General features: G+C 41.7%; 1 protein-coding gene across 3 annotated transcripts in view; it reads left to right on the top strand.

The window, feature by feature from the left end:
• The window catches only part of amotl1 (angiomotin like 1), a 244,441-nt gene that overhangs the window by 156,289 nt on the left and 68,754 nt on the right, over positions 1–19,398 (top strand). For all 3 annotated transcript variants that reach the window (XM_060825947.1, XM_060825948.1, XM_060825949.1), the window contains exons 8-9: positions 109–253; positions 2,346–2,438. In XM_060825947.1, coding sequence (XP_060681930.1) covers positions 109–253; positions 2,346–2,438 — 238 coding nt within the window. The remainder of the gene's footprint in view (positions 1–108; positions 254–2,345; positions 2,439–19,398) is intronic.

Raw genomic sequence — 19,398 nt, 5'->3', positions numbered from 1 at the left:
GTGTTTTTAACAAGTGAATCATGTTATTTTCTCTGAACAGCTCTATTATATATAAATGGAATCTAGAGGTAACAATTGTTGCACTATTTCTATTGTGCTCTTCTACAGTTTGAAATGGAAATTTGGCGAATCTCAGAAGCCCATGAAAACTTGGTGAAGTCCACTACCAAACGAGAGACATTGGATAAAGCCTTGAGGAATAAATTGGAAGGCGAAATACGAAGACTATATGACTTCAATAGGGACCTTAGAGGTATTTTGGGGAGAGATACAGAAATTCAAGCCTAGTGATCTGATCTTCTCAAATATCTGTTTATATTGATAGTACACTCCTAAACAAATGAATTTTAATTATTGAGATAATGCACCTTATTAGGTGCTGTAAGTTGCTGTGTGATGAAATCTGGTCAAATGTTTTTGAACTTCCCACATTTAAGATGTTTATTGTTTAGTTCTGTAGTTCCTTCCCCAATCTACATGCGTGATTTAAGGCAAAAAAAAAGACTGGAAATATTCAGCTGGTTAGGCAGCATCTGTAGAGAAATGTAATGTTTTGGTTTGATGAACTTTCAGCAGAAGTGAAAAATGGCAGAAATCTAAGTTTATAATGCAGTTTAAGTGGATTAAATTGCAGGATGTACAAAAAAGGAAGGTTTGCGATGGGTGGGAGAGAGAAACTGATGGACAATACCACAATACAAAAGCCAAGCAGGATAATGCATTCAGAGCAGAAACGATTTCTAATGTTCATTGAAACAAATTTGCTTATAATACAGAGCCCCATGGAGTGGGAACTCCACTACAAACCACCTTCCAGCGTGAAAAATATTCATTAACTATTACTCTGTTACTTATCCCTCAGCCAATTTGCATCTGTGTTGCTATTGTCCCTTTTATTCCATGATCTATAATTTATCTCACAAGTCTGTTATGTGGCATTGTGTCAAATGCATTGTATTGGGCAGATGGGCTGAGGCATGACAGGTGGAATTTAATTTAGATAAACATGAGGTGCTGCATTTTGGGAAGGCACATCAGTGTAGGACTTATACACTTAATGGTGGCCCTGGGGTGTGTTACTGAACACATCCTACCTATGCCTCTCATGCTTGGAGTGTGGGTTAATAGTTCCTTGAAAGTAGAGTTGCAAGCAGACAGGATAGTGAAGAAGTAATGCTTGCCTTTACTGGTCAGTGAATTGAGAATAGGAGTTGGGAGGTCATGTACTGGACATTGGCTCAGCCATTTTTGGAATACTGTGTTCCAGCTATAGGAAGGACATTGTGAAGTTTGAAAGAAAGGGTTCAGGAAAGATTTGCAAGGATGTTGCCAGGGTTGGAGAGTTTGAGCTATAGGGGGAGGCTGAATAGGTCGGGGCTATTTTTCCCTCGAGCATTGCAGGCTGAAGGGGTGACCTTTATAGAGGTTTATAAAATCATGAGTGGCATAGGTAGGATGAATAGCCAAGGTCTTTTCCCCAATGTGGGAGAGTCCAAAGCTAGAGGGGCATAACTTTAAGGTGGGGAGGAAAGATTTAGTAGAGACCTATGAGACAGCTTTTTCACACAGAGGGTGATGCGTTTATAGAATGAGCTGCCAGTGAAAGTGATGAACACTGGTAAAATTACAGCATTTAAAATACACCTGGATGGATATATGAATAGCAAAGGTGTAGAGGGATATGGGCCAAGTGCTGACAAACGGGAGGAGATTAATTTAGCATATCTGGTTGGCATGAACCAATTGGACTGAAAGGTCTGTTTCCATGCTATGACGGGTTCAGACACAGATGTGGAGAAGGCAGAAAATGACATTGCAACACAGAAGTGGCCTGTCCCATTTGTCAATAGCTGGATGATTAGATGTTGGCATTTCTATCTAAGCAACCTGATGAAGGGCTTTTGCCCGGAATGTCGATTCTCCTGCTCCTTGGATGCTGCCTGACCTACTGTACTTTTCCAGCACCGCACAATCGACACCAGCTTGGGTATTATCAGTTTATTACCACATTACTGTTCATGGGATCTTATGTGTAAGTTTCCTATGTTGCAACAGTGACCAAATTTCAGAAATTGGTAATTGGCTGTAAAGCATTTTGAAACATCCTTAGACCATGAATAGGAATCCAGATCTCTGGATGAAATGTTAATGAGAAATCGTTACCTGAAATGTGAGCTAGTCTGAAAATCAGTAATGACTTGGATTTGTAGGAAGTTGCATTCTGAAAACACCATTCACAACCTGTTTGGAAATTTAATTTGAGTAGAGCTGTGGAATTAATTTAGTTTACATATGTCAGTTGATATTTTGAAATATTCTAACAAAAGATTTCCTCTTTCTCATAGATCGCTTAGAGACTGCCAACAAGCAACTGGTAAGCAAAGAGTGCGATAGTACTGAAGATAACATGCCAGCAGAGGGCCATTATACAATACAATGTGAGTATTACAAACCACAACTCCTAGAATTCATTTTCTTTATTAGATAGGGTGGGAATATAATGCATGTTTAAATAGAATCATAGAGTCATAGAGATGTACAGCATGGAAACAGACCCTTTGCTCCAACCCTTCCATACCGGCCAAATATCCCAACCCAATCTAGTCCCACCTGCCAGCACCCTGCCCATATCCCTCCAAACCCTCCCTATTCATACACCAAACCTTTTAAATGTTGTAATTGTACCAGCCTCCACCACTTCCTCTGGAAACTCTCTCCATACACGTACCACCCTCTGCGTGAAAAAGTTGCCCCTTAGGTCACTTTTATATCTTTCCCCTCTCACCTTAAACCTATGCCCTCTAGTTCTGGGCTCCCTGACCACAGGGAAAAGACTTTGTATATTTGCCCTATCCATTCCCCTTATGATTTTGTAAACCTCAAGGGTTTAGAGCATTTAAAAAGAATAGGGAGGGGGGAAAAGAGGAGGGGGTGTAGCACTGCTAACCAGAAAGGGTATCACAACTACAGAAGCTTCCATTGTCGAGGAAGATCTGCCTACCGAGTCAGTATGGGTGGAAATTAGGAACAGCAAGGGAGCAGTCACTTCGTTAGGGGTTTATTACAGGCCCCCCAGTAGCAGCAGGGAGATTGAAGAAAGCATAGGTTGGCAGATTTTGGAAAAGTGTGGACGTAGTCGGGTTGTTATAATGGGTGACTTTAACTTTCCCAGTATTGATTGGAACCTCCTTCGAGCAGAAGATTTGAATGGAGCTGTTTTTGTAAGGTGTGTTCAGGAGGGTTTCATAACTCAGTACATTGACAGGCCGACGAGGGGAGAGGCCATTCTAGACTTGGTGCTCGGAAACGAGTCGGGGCAGGTATCAGATCTCATGGTGGGAGAGCATTTTGGTGATAGCGACCACAACTGCCTCACATTCTACATAGCTATGGAGAAGGAGAGGATTAGGCAAAATGGGAGGATATTTAATTGGTGAAGAGGAAACTATGATGCGATTAGACATGAGTTAGGAAACATGGACTGGGAGCAATTGTTGCATGGTAAAGGCACCATAGACATGTGGAGACTATTTAAGGAAAAGTTGTTGTGAGTGATAAATAAATATGTCCCTCTGAGACAGGCAAGAAGAGGTAAGATAAAGGAACCTTGGATGATGAGAGCAGTGGAGCTTCTCGTCAAAAGGAAGAAAGTAGCCTACATAAGGTGGAGGAAGCTAGGGTCAAGCTCAGCTCTAGAGGATTGCAGGCAGGCGAGGAAGGAGCTCAAAAATGGTCTGAGGAGAGCCAGAAGGGGGCACGAGAAAGGCTTGGCAGAACGGATTAGGGAGAACACAAAGACATTTTACACTTACGTGAGAAAAAGTAGGGCCGATCAGGGTTAGCATATGGAACGTGTGTGGAGTCTGAGGAGGTAGGGGAAGCCCTAAATGAGTTTTTGCTTCTGTCTTTATGAAAGAAACGAACTTTGTCGTGAATGAAACCTTTGCAGAGAGGGGTGCATGCTGAAATGGATAGAGAAAGAGGAAGCTGATGTTTGACAAGATTTTCAGCACATCAAGATTGACAAGTCGCCAGGCCCAGACCAGATTTGTCCTTGGCTGCTTTGGGAAACAAGGAATGCAATTGCTTCGCCACTTGCAAAGATCTTTGCATCCTCACTCTCCACTGGAGTTGTACCTGAGGACTGGAGAGAGGCAAATTCTCTTCAAGAAAGGAAATAGGGAAATCCCTGACAATTACAGACTAGTATGTCTCACGTCTGTCGTCTGCAAGGTGTTAGAAAGGATTCTGAGGGATAGGATTCATGACCATCTGGAAGAGCATGGCTTGATTAAATACAGTCAACATGGATTTGTGAGGGGCAGGTCAAGCCTCACAAAACTTATCGAATTCTTTGAGGATGTAACTAGAAAAGTTGATGAGGTCGAGCTGTGGATGTGGTGTATATGGACTTCAGAAAGGCATTTGATCAGGTTCCCCATGGTAGGCTCATTCAGAAGATCAGGAGGAATGGGATACAGGGGAACTTAGCTGTCTGGATACAGAATTGGCTGGCCAACAGAAGACAGCAAGTGGTAGTAGAAGGAAAATATTCTGCCTGGAAGTCAATGGTGAGTGGTGTTCCACAGGGCTCTGTACTTGGGCCTCTACTCTTTGTAACTTTTATTAATGACTTGGGATGAGGGAATTGAAGGATGGGTCAGCAAGATTACAGGGGACACAAAGATTGGAGGTGTCATTGACAGTATAGAAGGCTGCTGTAAGCTGCAGCATGACATTGACAGGATGCAGAGATAGACTGAGAGGTGGCAGATGGAGTTCAACCTGGATAAATGCAAGGTGATGCATTTTGTAAGGTCGAATTTGAAAGCCTTGGTGTGCAGGTACATAGATCCTTTAAAATGGCCACCCAAGTGGACAGGGTTGTTAAGAAAGCATATGGTATTTTGGCTTTCATTAACAGGGGTATTGGGTTTAAGAGTTGTGAGATGTTGTTGCAGCTCTATAAAACTTTGGCTAGACAGCACTTGGAATACTGCGTCCAGTTCTGGTTGCCCCATTATAAGAAAGATGTGGATGCTTTGGAGAGGGTTCAGAGGAGGTTTACCAGGATGCTGCCTGGACTGGAGGGCTTATCTTATGAAGAGAAATTGACTGAGTCCGGACTTTTTTCATTGGAGAAAAGGAGGAGAAGAGGGGACCTAATTGAGGTATACAAGATAATCAGAGGCATAGATTAAAGAGTCGATAGCCAGAGACTATCTCCCAGGGCAGAAATGGCTAACATGAGGGGTGATAGTTTTAAGCTGGTTGGAGGAAAGTATAGAGGGGATGTCAGAGGTGGGTTCTTTACTCAGAGAGTTGTGAGAGCATGGAATACGTTGCCAGCAGCAGTTGTGGAAGCAAGGTCATTGGGGACATTCAAGAGATTGCTGGACATGCATATGGTCACAGAAATTTGAGGGTGCATACATGAGGATCAATGGTCGGCCCAACATCATGGGCTGAAGGGCCTGTTCTGTGCTGTACTGTCCTACGTTCTATAAGGTCACCCCTCAACCTCCGGCGCTCCAGCAAAAACAGCCCAAGTCTGTTCAGCCTCTCCCTGTAGCTCAAATCCTCCAACTCTGGCAACATCCTTGTAAATTTTTCTGAACCCTTTCAGGTTCCACAAGTTTCCACACTGTAGGGAATCTAATCTAATCTTCCTGATTGGAACAAGACCAGAGTTTCACGCAATATTCCAACAATGGCCTAACCAATGTCCTGTACAGCTGCAACATGACCTCCCAACTCCTGTACTTAATACTCTTGACCAATAAAAGAAAGCATACCAAACACCTCCTTCACTATCCTATCTACCTGCGACTCTAGGCCAGTTAGTCTTATTTTGGTGGTAGGCAAAGTAATGGAAAGGGGACTGAGGGATGGGATTTATGAGTATCTGGAAAAACATTGCTTGATTAGGGACAGCCAACAGGGATTTGTGAGGGGTAGGTCTTGCCTTACGAGTCTTATCGTGGATGAGGGTAGAGCAGTGGATTTAGTGTACATGGATTTTAGTAAGGCATTTGATAAGGTTCCCCATGGTAGGCTTATGCAGAAAGTCAGGAGGCATGGGTTAGTGGGAAATCTAGACAGTTGGATAGAGAACTGGCTAACCGGTCGAAGTCAGACAGTGGTGGTAGATGGTAAATATTCAGCCTGGAGCCCAGTTACAAGTGGAGTTCTGCAGCGATCAGTTCTGGGTCCTCTGCTGTTTGTAATTTTTATTAATGACCTGGAAGAGGGAGTCGAAGGGTGGGTCAGTAAATTTGCAGATGATACAAAGATTGATGGAGTTGTGGATAGTGAGGAGGGCTGTTGTCAGCTGCAAAGGGACTTAGATATGATGCAGAGCTGGGCTGAGGAGTGGCAGATGGAATTCAACCCTGTCAAGTGTGAGGTTGTCCATTTTGGAAGGACAAATAAGAATGCGGAATACAGGATTAACGGTAGGGTTCTTAGTAAGGTGGAGGAGCAGAGGGATCTTGGGGTCTATGTTCATAGATCTTTGAAATTTGCCACTCAGGTGGATAGAGCTTGTAAGAAGCCTATGGTGTATTAGCGTTCATTAGCAGATGGATTAATTAGAGAGTCGTAAGGTGATGTTGCAGCTGTACAGGACCTTGGTAAGGCCACATTTGGAGTACTGTGTGCAGTTTTGGTCGCCTCACTTTAGGAAAGATGTGGAAGCTTTGGAGAGGGTGCAGCGGAGATTTACCAGGATGTTGCCTGGAATGGAGAATAGGTCATACGAGGATAGATTGAGAGTGCTAGGCTTTTTCTCATTGGAACAGCGAAGGAGGAGGGGTGACTTGAGAGAGGTTTATAAGATGATCAGGGGAATAGATAGAGTGGACAGTCAGAGACTTTTTTCCCGGGTACAACAGAGTGTTACAAGGGGACATAAATTTAAGGTGAAGGGTGGAAGGTATAGGGGGGATGTCAGGGGTAGGTTCTTTACCCAGAGAGTGATGGGGGCATGGAATGCGCTACCTGTGGGAGTGGCAGAGTCAGAATCATTGGTGACCTTTAAGTGGAAATTGGACAGGTACATGGATAGGTGCTTAATCTAGGACAAATGTTCAGCACAACATCGTGGGCCGAAGGGCCTGTTCTGTGCTGTATTGTTCTATGTTCTATGTTCCACTTTCAAGGACCTATGAACCTGCACTCCAAGGTCTCTTTGTTCAGCAACACTCCCTAGGACTTAGCATTAAGGGTATAAATCCTGCTGAGATTTGCTTTCCCAAAATGCAGTACCTCAAATTTATCTGAATTAAACTCCATCTGCCAATTCTCAGTTCATTGGCCCATCTGGTCAAGATCCTGTGGTAATCTGAGATAACCTTCTTCTCTGTCCACTACACCTCCAATTTTGGTGTATTCTGCAAACTTACTAACTGTATCTCTTATGATCTCATTCAAATCACTGGCCCTGGCTTGTCCTTACCACCCTTCTTAAACAGTGACACCACGTTAGCGAACCTCCTTACTTCCAGCACCTCACCTATGGCTATCAATGATACAAATATCTCAGCAAGAGGCCCAGCAATCCATTCTCTAGCTTCCCACAGAGCTCTAGGGTGCACCTGATCAGGTCCTGGGGATTTATCTACCTTTATGCATTTCAAGACATCCAGCACTTCCTCCTCCGTAAATGGACCTTTTGCAAGGTGTCGCCATCTATTTCCCTACATTCTATATCTTCCATATCCTTTTCCACAGTAAATACTGATGCAAAGTACTCATTTAGTATCTCCCGTCTTACTGATCTTTGAAGGGCCCTATTCTCTCCCTAGTCACCCTTTTGTCCTTAATGTATTTATAAAAAGAAACTAAATTTAAATATGTTGAAAATGTGCCATTACTATGAAGAAAAATATGGGCTTTGTAGGGTGGACTGAAATCAATCTCAGCAAGCTGCCTTTTTTTTAAAAGGCAAATTAGTAGTCAAAACATGAAATATATTTTATGTTCTGTGTAGCAGTGTGTAAATGTCAAGTAGAAAGGTTATACAGTTTGTTTCACTTCAATGTTTCAGAAAGAACAAGTGCAAAAATTGAGGTTAATGTTCAGTCTCCACAGTTCGAGAAATATTTTTTCTCCTCCTTGTCAGATTCAAATACCTTCTTGTTTCTTGCTTTCACAATATTATTCTACTTGTCTGAGGCTCCTCATGTCTGAATGTGTGCTTTTTACTTGCAGTTTGGAACAAAGTGGCTTTAAGTTCCTTTGAATTTACCTTAATAATCTGCTCAATTTCCCTCCAGTACCAAAAGGCTGCTAACTTGCACAATTACTCATCATGCCCAAGTTGATGCAAGGTATCATAACAATTTTAATGCAATACAAATTTTGCACACTGAGAATAGTTGTGTATTGAGTGCAAATAAAACCTGCAGAGTTGTACTGTTAGCTGACTGGACAGTAATCTGGTGCATGTGATTTAGATCAAAGCACAGGCTTATATAGGTTTATATAGACCAATCCATCTTGAAGGATGCTGATATACACTCGGGTTTATGCCTTTTCAGCTGGAATCATCAATCTGTCTCTGAGCATTACCTTTAGAAATATGTATAATAAAATTTCAAATGAGCTTCCATAACAAGACACTTTGCTGTGAATGCTATGATTTATATTTGGTATTAAATGCCTGGAATAAGTCCACTTAAATATGTATATATGATTATAAAAGTACATATATATGTTAAAATGGACTTATTACAAGCATTTAATAACAAATCTAACTTATAGCATTTATTGCAAAGAGAGTTCTTATGGAAAGTCATTTGAACGTCTTCAGAGATTGAGAGTCTCCTGCTTCCTTTTTAGGGCTGGAACTTGCTTGGATTCTAATTAATTTACAAAACAGCTGTAATGTAATTAATTTGACTGGCTGAAGTGTTTTCCTTGAGAAAACATGAAATCACATAGAATATGTAATTTGGTGCTTCAAATGATTTAACAGTGATTTGTATCCTGTTTTGTAAAGGTGTCAATCATATTTTGTTAGTTTTAATCTTCAAAGTTTCTAATTCTTTATTCTTTCAAAGAACAATGGTAGACTACAGGGAAAAAAATCAAAATCACAATGTCATTTATCCTTAAATATGGGCAAGGATGTTCTATATCCTCTATTTCCAGAAGAATATCCCAGAAGTGCTAATGCTGCTACATCATAGCCAATTTCCCAATCTATTTTATTGTTTTACTGCTGAAAAAATGGCAGGGAAGGAAGATTTAATCCTGTATGCCGTTTGAGCTGGCCTTCCATTGAGTGTAGCATCTATTTTTAAAGAGGAAACTGTATTTGGACTTAGTTTAATTTGCAAAGCCTTAAATGTAAGCATCAACCCAGTTCCTAGATTTAATTGTATAAACATTGTAACAACGATGTATTTTGTTTTCACCTTTAAAAACTGGATTTGAAAAAGAAAGAACTGTTTAGAATAAAGAAACAGGGATTTACCAGGATGGCCATATAATTTAACATTAAGAAATTTGAAAACTCTTTTGAACTCTGTTTTGTGCCTGTGAGTTTGTACAGTGTGCAGATGATCAAAGCCAAGAAGTTCTTTTCAAGTGAAGATGATTAGTTGTCAGCTAACTGAGCAAATTGAAACAATTTATAGAAAGAGAAAGACACAAAAGTGCATGCTATTGTTCTTTCCAGCAGTAGCTGCCTCTTTGCAGTTAAAGCTGAAGGAAAATCAATAACCTTTCCTTCAGCAGTTGCTGTGAGTTATGATGTTTGAATTGATATATCAGAGACGAGTGAATCCAACACTTATAAACCTGTGGAATCTTCCAGAGAAACACAAGGGTCTGGGTAACCAAAGTAGGATAATCTCAACATGAGAATCAGAAAGTAAAGACCGTTAAACTGATATTATTTATTTCCTCGTGTGTGTGTGTGTGCGTGCGTGTGCGTAAGTAAAGGTGAAGTTTATGAGGGGATCAGAATTTTAGTTACTAATAGTAGCCAATGGTTTAGCCTGCTTGGCACACCTTCCTCATTCCTGAAGAATGGCTTACGCCCGAAACGTCGATTCCCCTGCTCCTGCCTGACCTGCTGCGCTTTTCCAGCAACACATTTTTCAGCTCTGATCTCCAGCATCTGCAGTCCTCACTTTCTCCTAATGGTTTATATTTGCTTAATTGTAGTTATAGTCTAATATCTTTAATAACTGATAATTCTTGTTCAGTACAAAAACCTGGCCTTTGCTTACTATCAACATTGGCTAAATATTAAGTACATTGGGGCATTATGTGCACATTATGAAAAATTATAACATTTCATGTGACTTTAGGAACAACATGGCTTGATTTTTAGATTAGATTCCCTACAGTGTGGAAACAGGCCCTTTGGCCCAACTAGTCCACACCGACCCTCCGAAGAGTAACCCACCCAAATCCATTCCCCCTAACTCTACGGGCAATTTAGCATGACCAATTCACCTAACCTTCACATCTTTGGATTGTGGGAGGAAACCGGAGCACCCAGAGGAAACCCACACAGACACGGGGAGAACATGCAAACTCCACACAGACAGTCGCCCGAGGCTGGAATTGAACCCGGTTCACTGTGAGGCAGCAGTGCGAACCACTGAGCCACCGTGCCGCCCATTTGTGGCATAATACCCAGTGGGTCGTATTAAAACCCACAATAGCATTTAATTATGTCTCACAGCATGAATGTGCAGCATTAAGGATTTGTTTACACAAGTGATAACATTGCTTAAGACATGGAGTATCGAACACCTGGTATAAATATCTTTGTTCTGTTGTAGTAATATCAGTAACTTCTATCTAAAATGTTAACTTTTAACACGGCCTCACGATTAGTTACCCAAAAAAATGACTCGCTGACTGACCAAGAAATGTCTTTCATTGAATATTTTTAAAAATCTGCGCTTTTTTTTGCTTTTCGGCATGGAATTGCTTTGCTATTGGATTTTGTTCTAATATCAAATGATCAGAAATTTGATACAAGCTGTCAGGTGGAGAAACTTTGCATTAAAATACTCCACATTGAAAGGAAGCTGTGGGGTTGACTGCAACTAATTAAAAATAAACAACATAATATGACACTACGTTATGGTCTGTAACTTGGACTCAATTTACACCTTGAACCAAACATAGATCATGATTTAATATTACATATGTGCTCAAGACAGTGTAAAAATGAGATACAATTATGCCCAACGAAGATTTTGCTGTAATACCAGCCATTGTCCCCAAAGAAATTGCCAGTGGTGGAATTTAATTAATTAAACTTTTAGGATTCTTGGATCCTAAGAGTAAATACACTGCTGGACCTGAATATTTTGAGTAATGTGAGACCTTAGCTTGATTTCCTTTACTAAATGGGCAGAAATAGTGTGTACAATTCTATATTTGCACATTCCCTTGAATTGAGTTTGGATGGAGTACATGTTAGGCATGCCAACAGCAGCTGCATTGCTGGTTAAAGATCTACAGTTTCTCGTTGGATTATCCATGCCAGGAGTTTTGCATACTTTAAATAATTGCAGCACACAGTGAACTTCAACCATCACATTCTGACCTAGACCATGAGAAATACCACTCATTACTGTTTGAAGATGCTCTGGTTTGGCAGCTTGCCAGATATATATTCCTATCTTTTGTTGACGTCTCTTTGAACTTGTTTCTTTTATGGAAACTGGGGAGAACAAATATTAAAGTGGAATTGTGAATTTGTTCAGACTGTGGTTTGAAGAACTTCTTGTTGTTCGCATTAAGTGATGAGAGTGGGGCAAAGTTTTGGATATTTATATAGTCTTTTGGGCTCATGGCAGAGAATTTCAACTGACCTGGTTGATTATAACTAAACTGATGTTTCAGAAGGATGCATTTTGTTGAAGCTTTTTGCCTTGCGGTCTTCAGGACAATTTGCACAAAATGCCAATATAAAGCTAAAGCATCAGATGAGAGAAGTGTGTGGCGATTTGCCAAATGGACTGTGGTAGAACCATTGCCAAGTTAATAACTAACAAACAACCAAGCTTTGTCCTGAGAAATGAACCAGAGAAGGAATTGTCATCTATTTTGTTGAGCTGAAACAGATGCAAGTTATATGCAAAATTAATGCAAGCCATTAGCAATTGAGAGTTCTTTAAAAGTGGCCAGGAATAGTTTGTGTTTCCATATGTGGCTGTTGTATAAATCTATCACTATCCAACTTGCAGTTTAGTTGCTCCTGAATATCTGCAGAGTTAGTATATGTTTGAGGTTGAATGGGTGATTTGAAAAGTTGGTTCACTCAGTAGGGTTTTGTGTTGATGTTATAAAGCTGTTGTGTGCTTTTAAAAGTTCTCTGAATAAACCCATTGCACTCTGTCATGGGAACTAAACATGCAGTTCACCTGCAGAAATCAAGTGAGCTGGAGCAGAGTCAGCAGTGAAAGCTAGTGATTAAGAGAGGAGAGGCTCTCAGTCAGAAGCCTTGTCCACTCAAGGTTTTCTAGGAGTGTTTGCAGCTAAATATAAGACAGAAGGGGCAGCCCAGTGGTTAGCACTGCTGCCTCACAGCCCCAGTGTTCAACTCTACCCTCTGGTAGAAGTCTGTGAGGAGTTTGCACATTCTCCTGTGCCTGCGTGGGTTTCCATTGGGTGCTCTGGTTTCCATCCACAGTCCAAAGATGTGCAGATTAGGTGGATTGGCCATGCTAAATTGTCCATAGTGTCTAGTGGTGTGTAAGTTAGATGGATTAACCATGGGAAATGCAGGGTTACTGGGATAAGGTAGAGGGTGGGTCTGGGTAGGATGCTCTTTGGAGAGTCGGTGTGGACTGAATGGGCTGAGTGGCCTGTTTCTACACTGTCAAGATTCTAGGATTTCTAGGAAAAAGTGTATTCACTGGCTCTGCTTTACTAAAGGCAACATTACCAAGATACAGGTAGTTCTCCTATACTGCCATAGTTTCCTGCCATCAAAACCTCCCTTAACAACAAATTGCATAATATAAATAATGAGGCCTATGGGAAAAGTGGATTTGGGGCAGACCAGCAAAAAAACCGATCACTCCTAATAGTCCGAAGGAAATTGAGAAACAAACTTGTAAGGAGGTCTCAGCTATCTGTAAGAATAATAGGGTGATTATGGTAAGGGATTTTAACTTTCCAAACTTAGACTGGGACTGCCATAGTGTTAAGGGTTGAGATGGAAGGAATTTGTTAAGTGTATACAAGAAAATTTTCTGATTCAGTATGTGGATGCACCTAATAGAGAAGGTGCAAAACTACTCTATTATGTGCCTAATAGAGCAGGTGACAGGTCAGTGAGAGAGCACTTTGGGGGCCTGTGACCATAATTCTATTAGATTTAAAATAGTGATGGAAAAGGATAGGCCAGATCTAAAAGTTGAGGTTCTAAATTGGAGAAAGGCCAATTTTGATGGTATTAAGCAAGAACTTTCAAAAGCTGATTGGGGCAGATGTTCGCAGGTAAAGGGACGGCTGGAAAATGGGAAGCCTTCAGAAATAAGATAATGAGAATCCAGAGAAAGTATATACCTGTTAGGGTGAAAAGAAAGGTTGCTGGATGACTAAAGAAATTGAGGGTTTGGTTAAGAAAAAGAAGGAAGCATATGTAAGGTATAGACAGGATAGATCGAGTGAATCCTTAGAAGAGCATAAAGGCAGTAGGAGTACACTTAAGAGGGAAATCAGGAGGGCAAAAAGGAGACATGAGATAGCTTCGGCAAATAGAATTAAGGAAAGTCCAAGGGTTTTTACAAATATGTTAAGGACAATAGGGTAACTAGGGAGAGAATAAGGCCCCTCAAAGACCAGCAAAGCAGCCTTTGTGTGGAGCAGCAGAAAATGGGGGACATACTAAATGAATATTTTGCATCAGTATTTACTGTGGAAAAAGATATGGAAGAGATAGAATATAGGGAAATAGATGGTGACACCTTGCAAAATGTCCCTATTACAGAGGAGGAAGTGCTGGATGTCTTGAAATGCATAAAGGTGGAAAATCCCCAGGACCTGATCAGGTGTACCCTAGAACTCTGTGGGAAGCTAGAGAAGCGATTACTGGGCCACTTGCTGAGATATTTGTATCATTGATAGTCACAGGTTATGTGCCGGAAGAGTGGAGGTTGGCTAACGTGGTGTCACTGTTTAAGAAAGGTGATAAGGACAAGCCAGGGAACTATAGACCAGTGAGCCTGATGTTGGTGGTGGGCAAGTTGTTGGAGGAAATCCTGAGGGAAGGGATGTACATGTATTTGGAAAGGCCAGGACTGATTAGGGACAATCAACATGGCTTTGTGCATGGGAAATCATGTTACACAAACCTGATTGACTTTTTGAGGAAGTAACAAAGAGGATTGATGAGGGCAGAGCAGTAGATGTGATCTATATGGATTTCAGTAAGGCGTTCGACAAGGTTCCCCACGGGAGATTGATGAGCAAGGTCAGATCTCAAGGAATACATGGAGAACTAGCCACTTGGATACAGAACTGGCTCAAAGGTAGTAGACAGAAGGTGGTGGTGGAGGATAGTTTTTCAGACTGGAGGCCTGTGACCAGTGGAGTGCCATAAGGATCAGTGCTGAGTCCTCTACTACTTGTCATTTACATAAATACTTGGATGCGAGCACAATTAATACTCACTTTGAAAGGCATGGATTAATTAGGGATATTCGGCAAGCCTTTGTCAGAGGGAGGTCATGCCTAACAAATTTATTAGAATATTTTGGAAATATCATGAAGTGTGTGGATGAGGGAAGTTCAGTTGATGTAGGTTATATGGATTTTAGCAAAGCATCTGACAAGGTCCCATGTGGGAGAATGATTGAGAATGTTAAAGCACATGGAATTGAGGGAATGTTGGCAAGATGGATCAGAAGCTGTTTTAATAGGACACAAAGGGTAGTGGTAGAAGGCTGAGTGACTGGAGACCAATGTCCAGCAACATACCAGAATGATTGGTATTGGGACCTTTTTTTGATACATACATGTGACGTAGATAAATCTGGGGGGAATATTAAACAGATTTGCAGATGACACCAAGATTGGTAGAGTGGTACATAGCGAAGATGATGACTATAGGTTACATAAAGAGGTAGGTTGGTTAGGTGGGCAGATCAGCAACAGATGGCATTTAACTCTGATAAATGTGAGGTCATGCAGTTTGGAAGAAGAAAAAGATGAGGCGGTTTTTATTGAATGGCAGGACAATGGATAGCTCAGTGGAACAGCAGGATCTTAGGGTAATTATTCACAGATCCCTGAAGTCAGCAGGTAAGGTGGCATATGGGAACTTGCTTTCATTGGTCATGGCATAGATACAAGAGCAAGGAAGTAATGTTGGATGTTGTTGGATGCAGAGCGTTGATCAGGCCACAACTGGAGTACTGTGTACTATTCTTGTCACCTCGTTACAGGAAGCATGTGATACAATTACATTATAGGTTTACCAGGATGTTGTCTGGGATGGACAAATTGAGCTTTAAAGAGAGACTAGATAGGCTTCTGTTTTCTTTAGAACAAAGAAGATTAAGCGGGGTGGGGGGTACATGATTGAGATGTATAACATTATGAGGGGTATGGGCAGGGTGAATAGAAAACAGATGTTCCTCTTAGTTGAGGGATCAATCATGAGAGGGTAAGGAGAAGGAGATTCAGAGGGGATTTGGCAAGAAACCGTTTTACTTAGTGGATAATGGGAATCTAGTATATACTGCATGGGAAGGTTGTGGAGGCTGGAAACCTTACAACCTTTAAAAGGTATTTGGATGAGTAGAACATAGAACAGTATAGCACAGTGCACACTCTTTGGCCCTCGATGTTGTGCTGATCTTTTATCCCACTCTAAGATCAAACTAACCTACGTACCTTGCATTTTACTATCATGCATGTGCTTATCCAAAAGTCACTTAAATGTCCCTAACGTATCTGACTCCACTACCACTGTTGGCAGTGCATTACACACATCCATCACTCTGGATAAAGAACCTACCTCTGACATCTCCCCTAAACCTTCCTCCAATCACCTTAAAATTATATCCTCTCATATGATAGCCATTTCTGCCCTGAGAAAAGGTCTCTGGCTATCCGCTTTATCTATGCCTCTCATCATCTTGTACACTTCTATCAAGTCACCTCTCATCTTTCTTTGCTCCAACGAGAAAAGCCCTAGCTCCCTCAACCTTTCTTCATAACACATGTCCTCCAGTCCAGGCAGCATCCTAGTAAGTCTCCTCTGCATCTTTTCTAAAGCTTCCACATCCTTCCTATAACGAGGCAACCAAAAGTGGACACGATATTCCAACTGTGGTCTAACCAGGGCTCTATAGAGCAGTAGCATAACCTCACTGCTATTAAAATCAATCCCCCTGCTACTAAAAGCCAACATACCATATGCATTCTTAACAACCCTAACAATTTGGGTAGCAACTTTAAGGGATATATGGACGTGGGCTCTAAGATCCTTCTGTTCCTCCACATTGCCAAGAATCTACCTTTAATCCTGCAATCTGCATTCAAATTCAACCTTCAAAAATTAATCACTTCACACTTTTCCAGGTTGAACTCCATCTTCCACTTCTCAGCCCAGCTCTGCGTCCTGTCAATGTCCCATTGCAGCCCTCCACACTTTCCATAATATCACCAACCTTCATGTCATTGGCAAACTTTCTAATTCACCTTCCACTTCCTCATCCAAGTCATGTATAAAAATCACAAAGAGCAGATGTCCCAGAACTGCGGAATACCACTGGTCACAGAGCTGCAGGCTGAATATTTTCCACCTACTACCACCCCCTGTTTTCTATGGGCCACCCAATTCTGTATCCAGACAGACAAATTTCCCTGCATCCCATGCCTCCTTACTTTCTGAATGAGCTTACCGTAGGGAACTTTACCAAACGCCTTGCTAAAATCCATAGACACCAGATCCACTGCTCACCATCAATGTGTTTTGTCACATCCTCAAAGAATTCAATAAGGCTTGTGAAGCATGATCTGCTCCCCTCAAAGACATGCTGACTATCTGTAATCAAACTCTGCTTTTTCAAATAATCATAGTTCCTGTCTCTCAGAATCCTCTTCAATAATTTGTCCACCATGTAAGACTGACTGGTCTGTAATTCCCAGAGTTATCCCTATTCCCTTTCTTGAACAATTTCCACCCTCCAACCATCTGGTACTACTCCAGTGGACAGTGAGGATGCAAAAATCATTGACAAAGCCACAGCAATCTCTTCTCTAGCTTCCTGTAGTAACCTTGGGTATTTCCATCTTGCTCAGGAGACTTATCTATCCTTATGTTTCAAATTTTCTAGCACATCCGTCTCCTTAACATCAACCTGTCTGTGCACATCAGCTTGTTTCACACTGTCCTCACAAATGACAAGGTTCCTCTCACTAGTGAATACCGAAGCAAAGTATTCATTTAAGGACCTCCCCTAACTCTTCCAACTCCAGGCTCAAGTCCCTTCCACTGTCCCTGTTCAGCCCCTACCTTCACTCTGGCCATCTTCTTGTTCCTCACATAAGTGTAGAACACCTTGGGATTTTTCTTCATTCTACCCACCAAGGTTATTTCATGCCCTCTTCTCGCTCTCCTATATCCATTCTTCAGTTCCTTCCTGGCTACCTTGCAATCCCTGCGAGCCCAGTCTGATCCTTGCTTCCTCAACTTTAAGGAAGCTTCCTTCTTCCTCTTGATTAGATGTTCTACATGTCTTGTCATCCAAGGGTTTCTTCATCTTATCATCCTTTCCTTGCCCCAGTAGGACCAACCTATCTAGCACACGCAGCAAGTGCTCCCTAAACAGCCTCCATACTTCTATCATGCACATGTGGGCGGCACGGCGACACAGTGGTTAGCACTGCTGCCTCACAGCGCCAGAGCCCCAGGTTCACTTCCCGCCTCGGGCAACTGATTGTGTGGAGTTTGCACATTCTCCCCGTGTCTATGTGGGTTTCCTCCGGGTGCTCCAGTTTCCTCCCACAGTCCAAAAATGTGCAGGTTAGGTGAATTGACCATGCTAAATTGCCCGTAGTGTTAGGGGAATGGGTCTGGGTAGGTTGCGCTTCGGTGGGTCAGGGTGGACTTGTTGGGCCAAAGGGTCTGTTTCCATACTGTAAGTAATCTAATCCCTGAAAATATCTATTCCAAATTAACACTCCAGAGTTCCTGCCTAATATTGTGATAATTTCCCCTCCCCCATTTAAATACTTTCTCATAGCAGATGCTCCTAATCCTCTCCGTGACTATGGTAAAGGTCAAGGAGTTGTGATCACTCTTACGGAAATGCTGTCTCACCAAGAGATCTGACACCTTACCTGGTTCATTGCCAAGCACCAAATCCAATATGGCCTCCCCTCTAGTCAGCCTACCTGCCATTCCAGGACACACCTGAAAAAAGTTCCTCCATTCAAACTATTTGCATTAAAGAAGTTCCAATCATTATTAAGGAAGTTGAAGTCACCTATAACAGCAACCCTGTTACTTCTACCTCCCAATCTGCTCCTCAGTGTCTCTGTTGCTATTGGGAGGTCTGTGGAAAACTCCCAATAAAGTTGTTCTGGTTCAGGAGATTGGGATTTAGTAGTAGTTAAGTGCAGACTTGATGGGCCAAAGAGCATTTTCTACATTGTATGAATCTATTTAGTCAATTTTCCTAACTGAGACTTTCCTTCCCAGGTAGCATTGTGGTGAATGCCCTCTGTGCCATTTAGAATGCAATCACATCCTTCCAAACGTTTGGCAACCAGAATTGCACATAGTATTTCATCTGTGGCTGAACCAAATGTTTTATAAAGTTGTGACAAGACTTCCTTGCTACAACATTCTGCACTCCAGCTAATGAAGGTGAAAATCCCATATGCCTTCCACACCACCCTGTTACCTATGCTGATACTTCGGGGATATATGGACTTGTACATCAAGGTCCCTTTGTTCCTCAATACTCCCTATGTACCTGCCATTCATTGTGTAAATCCTTCCTTCATTAGACATCTCAAAATGCATCACCTCTGATATTTCTTTGCTGAATTTACCGGCTGATCAATATCAATTTACAGCTTGAGACCAGATATTGACCTTGGCAGGTCACTGGACCCTGCAATATTAATTCTGCTTTCTCTCTGTAGATGCTGTCAGACCTGAGTTTTTCCAGCAACTAGATTCGTAGCATCTGCAGTTTGTGGTTTTTTTATATATTGTAGCCTTAGACCATCCTCTTCACTATCAATAAAACCACACAATGCTGGTACTGGAGTTCTAATCACAAAACAGCTCTCCACCATCACACATTGTCTACTATTTGCAAGGCATTTTGGGATCTAGTTTGCCACTTGCCTTGGAACTTTTCCACCAGTCTTCCATATGGGACCTTGCCAAAAGCCTTA

The sequence above is a fragment of the Hemiscyllium ocellatum genome, chromosome 6, assembly GCF_020745735.1.
Source record: "Hemiscyllium ocellatum isolate sHemOce1 chromosome 6, sHemOce1.pat.X.cur, whole genome shotgun sequence".
Lineage (NCBI taxonomy): Eukaryota > Metazoa > Chordata > Chondrichthyes > Orectolobiformes > Hemiscylliidae > Hemiscyllium > Hemiscyllium ocellatum.
This window is presented reverse-complemented; position numbering and strand designations above follow the sequence as displayed.